The following is a 4,978-nucleotide window of genomic DNA, read 5'->3' as shown; positions in this document are numbered from 1 at the left end:
GTGGCGCGCTATGAGCTTGTAGGTCTGCTATTTTTTTTTAAATCGTAAAAATATTTATTTCAGAAAACTGGAGGATTTAGAAGATTTTTTTTAAATCTTTGAGGTCAGGCCTTGTGTCTAAATAATAACTACGTCAGATCCAGGATATATATTTTGAGGTCAGGCCTTGTGTCTAAATAATAACTACGTCAGATCCAGGATATTTTTTTATATTTCCTGAAGAGCAACGTAACGTTCTTCAACATACAAGGTTTCCCCCCCCCCCCGACAGCGATGACGACGACGACATATTGAAGCTTATTTTCTCTTTCTTCTTCTTTGTGTGTGAAGTACAGTACAATATAATAATAATAATACCAAACATTAATTATGCTACAAAAGGTTTACACTCTAATAACAAAGACACGTGAACCTGAGAGACGTCCAAATGTTCCAACAGAAAGAAAAGGTAAAGCAAGGCGGGATCTATCAAACCGGGGCGGGGGGGGGGGGGGGGGGGGGGGGGGAGGGGGTAGGGGGGGTACTTTGAACTAAAAAGCGCAGCGTTTTAAGTAGTAAAAAGCAGTATGAAATACATTGTCTGAAATATCCACCATAAACCCCCCCCTCCCTCCCTCCCACCCACCCATTATCATCTTCACATTTCTAAACTTAATATATGATTTTTTCCTTAAAATATTTCGCTTTTCTACAAAATAAATGTACATTCTGTTGCTGATATAATTCATGGTTAAACCCATAAAACTGTACATCACGGCCTGTCTTCGTTGAACAACTGTGATTGTTTATAATAAACGGCCGTTGATGGGGGGGGGGGGGGGGGGTCCGGGCAGGGGACCGTACGGTCGGTCGTTGATGGGGGGGGGGGGGGGGGTTCCGGGCCGGGGACCGTCCGCTCGTTCGGCAGGCTTGGGATTGTTTTTCGTGAACAAGCGACACGAATATTAATTAACGTTAACACACTGTAGATATGATGAAAAGCCCTTTAGAAAATGTCCCGTTTTTTGCACTTCTGTGACAATCTGTCTGTCCGTAGCTGTTAATTAACGGCTTCCACACAGTCAGCTGTTAATGAACGGCTTCCACACAGTCAGCTGTTAATGAACGGCTTCCACACAGTCAGCTGTTAATGAACGGCTTCCACACAGTCAGCTGTTAATTAACGGCTTCCACACAGTCAGCTGTTCATTAACGGCTTCCACACAGTCTGCTGTTCATTAACGGCTTCCTCACAGTCAGCTGTTCATTAACGGCTTCCTCACAGTCAGCTGTTCATTAACGGCTTCCACACAGTCAGCTGTTCATTAACGGCTTCCACACAGTCTGCTGTTAATGAACGGCTTCCACACAGTCAGCTGTTAATTAACGGTTTCCACACAGTCAGCTGTTCATTAACGGCTTCCACACAGTCATGGGAAGATGGAGGATTCTTAGAGAGACGGCAGAGAGAGAGAGAGAGATAGAGAGACAGAGATAGAGAGACAGAGATAGAGAGACAGCGATAGAGAGACAGAGATAGAGAGACAGAGATAGAGAGACAGAGATAGAGAGACAGAGATAGAGAGACAGAGATAGAGAGACAGAGATAGAGAGACAGGGGTGGGGGTGCTAAACCTCCCGCATACTTTAGGTATAATATTATGCATTATTAGTACTAATATCTACATAACAGCGTGTCAGGAGATATGCACAGGTCGTTCACACTTCTTCTAGCATACATTACATTACATCACCCCTTCTGTAGTGAAGAATTATCCTGGCGGTAATAAAAAAGACAATATATATATTGTAGATATCTATATATACTGTATATTATGTATAAGAAGAAACATTCTCCATCTTTGGGGGGAGATCCAAAACCAGGATCAAAGATTTCATCTCAGTAAAAGAAGAAAAGAACAGAACAGGACAGGAGTAAAGACCTTGTGTGCACGTGTGCTATGGGGGGGGGGGGGGTCTGGTGGTGGTTTTCACAGACCTTGGGTGGGGTTGGGGGGGGGGGGGGGTACTACCGTGTCCCCCCTCAGAGGAGCGATCCCTTGGTGTTTACAGAGTCGTTTTGGTGTTGTGGTGTAAGTCCAGGTGACTGCCTGCCGTTTCACTGAGCGCTTATTGTGTGTGTGTGTGTGTGTGTGTGTGTGTGTGTGTGTGTGTGTGTGTGTGTGTGTGTGTGTGTGTCACGGTGGTGCTATGGTTTCCCCTGCTTCAGCCTCTCTATGTGGTGGCACAGCTTCAGCGCCGGGCCCAGTTTCAGCCCCATGTACTTCATCACCATGTCACTGCGAAGCAGCATCAGGGCCTTGCCATCGATCTCCTGTTGGGGGAGGAGGAGGAGGAGGAGGGGGAGGAGGAGAGGGGGAGGAGGAGGAGAAGGAGGAGGAGGAGGCGGCAAAGCAGAGCAGAAACCACAGCGTCACTCACTTCACCAGACAATTGTGACTTTAGTTTAGAGACTCCCGATTCGTACATCATTACAGTGATGCCACGGCACACACACACACAACGCCTCGCATCTCGTAGGTCTGCTGGGTTCATCTCTGGTTGAGGAGCAGCTATGAATGATCCACTCGGAGCAGCAGAGCTCTCATGTGAATTCAACGTGATTTCCTGCCGTTTCCGACCCGTCCCGAGATTTCTTTCAAATGACAGCACTGAGCCCGAGTGGCCCCGAGTGGACCCGAGTGAACCAGAGTGGACCCGAGTGGACCCGTGTGGACCCGTGTGGACCCGAGTGGACCCGAGTGGACCCGTGTGGACCCGTGTGGACCCGTGTGCACCCGAGTGGACCCGAGTGGACCCGAGTGGACCCGAGTGGACCCGAGTGCACCCGAGTGCACCCGAGTGCACCCGAGTGGACCCGAGTGGACCCGAGTGGACCCGAGTGCACCCGAGTGGACCCGAGTGGACCCGAGTGGACCCGAGTGGACCCGAGTGGACCCGAGTGGACCCGTGGCAATTTGGTCAGAATCCGAGCCGTTCCCGACTTACTTTCTTTACGTATGGACATGAGTTTTCCCGAGATCCCATTATTTAATAGAAATTAAAGGTGATATAGACAAGTTTTCAGCCAAAATTTAAAATATATATAAATGTATTTTGTTGGCCTTTTCCCCCTCTATCTTTCCCTATCTTATGATGCTGAGGTGTCCTCCTGCAACAGCACACTCCCCCTTTGCCCCCCTCTGGCTGAATGCACTGTTTATATCCACTACAGTTTACTAGACGGGACGTCGGAGGGGATTTAAACTTTTAGCCAATTGCAGCGCGAGGCTGTGACGGTGTGTTCAACCCAGCAGTATTATAATGAAAACGCGATGCGATTTCAATTGCAATGTATAATATTATCCCCATATCTTAGTTTCACTAACATTGTTCATGTGAAATAGTATGTTTAGGATTTAATATGTAAGCCTATTGAAATTATGAGAATCGCTATGTATAGGCATGGTTGGGTGGTGTGAAACTAGTGAACAACACCAGCAGCAAGCACCCCTCAGAACTCGGAGGATCCTTAGTCACAGAACGACTCGGACCCCAATAAAATCTCCTGGTTTAGGCCTACATCAATATCGTTCATGTGGAGTGGGTTGTATGTGCTTATTTGTTGAAATGGTGGAAGTGGAAGTGAGTAATAGTATCATTTCACCAGCCACCACCGCGGCGACTGCCTGCCGGCCGGCTTGAAGCGTGCATTCAACCCGTGTTCGCCAGCGGTGACAGGCTAGCCGTCGCGGATCATCATAGCGATTTTTCTTCATTGCAATGAATAACCGTGGACAGAGTAGTTCACATGAACGATGCTGTAGTGGCTGGGGCATTTGAGGGGCAATATGTTTTATATGCACGATTACAAATAAAAGAGAATTGAATTGAGAGCCAGTGAGTCTCCTCCTCCGCTACTTCCTCATTTGAGGGACTCGTCATGTCAGTCGTGTGATATTGCGATTATGCTACAGTTACCCTTAAAAAAACATGTCAACTCAATGTCATTGTTGTAACTAAGATAGATAGAAATTCTTAATTTTTTAATGTCATATTTAGCCATACGAGCGCAATATCCATAGCGTCCCTCCCAGCAGCAACAACAATCCCATAGCCTGAAGTGACCTGGCTCAGCCAATAGAATGAGGGGGGGGAGGGGGGTGGAGCTAGATTTGCATTTGTTTGGAAACACTCACGCACTTTGTGTACAAACACTGGAAACTTGTCTATATCACCTTTAAAGGTATATTCAGTGATTTGACTTAATTCAAATATCACTTGTTTTTTCTTTTTTTCTGGATAATCCTCCCTACTATAGAGTGTGCTGACCATATAAGGAGTTCCTCCCTGTCCCCAGTGAGCCCCTGGGGTCAAAAAACCCTAGTTTCAGTTTTGGTGGCGGGTGGCAAAGCCTTCATCCAATCAGGATGAGAGGGGCCTTCCTCCAATCATGATCGAGTGGGGGCGGGCCTTGGTGCACATGCTGTTGGCCTGTTGCACTTCCCCCCACTGTAGAGCGTGCATGTGCACATTTTGTTATCGGGGCGGACTGGGTGGTTTTCCAAATCACCCAAATCACTGAATGCTCTTTTAAAGACCCGACGAGGAATCCATGATTGTACGCCGGTGTTTGACATTCAAATCAGCCTGGCGGGCAGCGGCAGCCTGGCGGGCAGCCTGGCGGGCAGCGGCAGCCTGGCGGGCAGCCTGGCGGGCAGCCTGGCGGGCAGCCGGCGGGCAGCGGCAGCCTGGTGGGCAGCCTGGCGGGCAGCCTGGCGGGCAGCGGCAGCCGGCTTGCCTTCCAGCATGCATTGCGTAGCTCAATTGTTTTGTCCTTAGCCTAAAACACAGCTCAACTTTTTGATTCCGTATATAGAGCTGATCCTAAACCAGCCTTAAAGGGATAGTTCAGATTTGTTTAACTTAAAGGAGCATTCAGTGATTGGGTGATTTGGACAACCACCCGGTCCGCCCCGGTAACAAAATGTGCACATGC

The 4,978-nt window shown here is 48.2% G+C and overlaps 1 protein-coding gene across 2 annotated transcripts in view; it reads right to left on the bottom strand.

Moving 5' to 3' along the window:
* Positions 1-1,025: 1,025 nt before the first annotated feature.
* The window catches only part of LOC306926405 (sex comb on midleg-like protein 2), a 74,669-nt gene continuing 70,716 nt past the window's right edge, over positions 1,026-4,978 (bottom strand). For both annotated transcript variants that reach the window (XM_079505672.1, XM_079505673.1), the window contains exon 14: positions 1,026-2,314. In XM_079505672.1, the coding sequence (XP_079361798.1) occupies positions 2,189-2,314 (126 nt within the window). In that variant the 3' untranslated portion in view covers positions 1,026-2,188. The remainder of the gene's footprint in view (positions 2,315-4,978) is intronic.

Source organism: Electrona antarctica, assembly GCF_951216825.1.
Source record: "Electrona antarctica genome assembly, chromosome: 7".
Taxonomy (NCBI): domain Eukaryota; kingdom Metazoa; phylum Chordata; class Actinopteri; order Myctophiformes; family Myctophidae; genus Electrona; species Electrona antarctica.
This window is presented reverse-complemented; position numbering and strand designations above follow the sequence as displayed.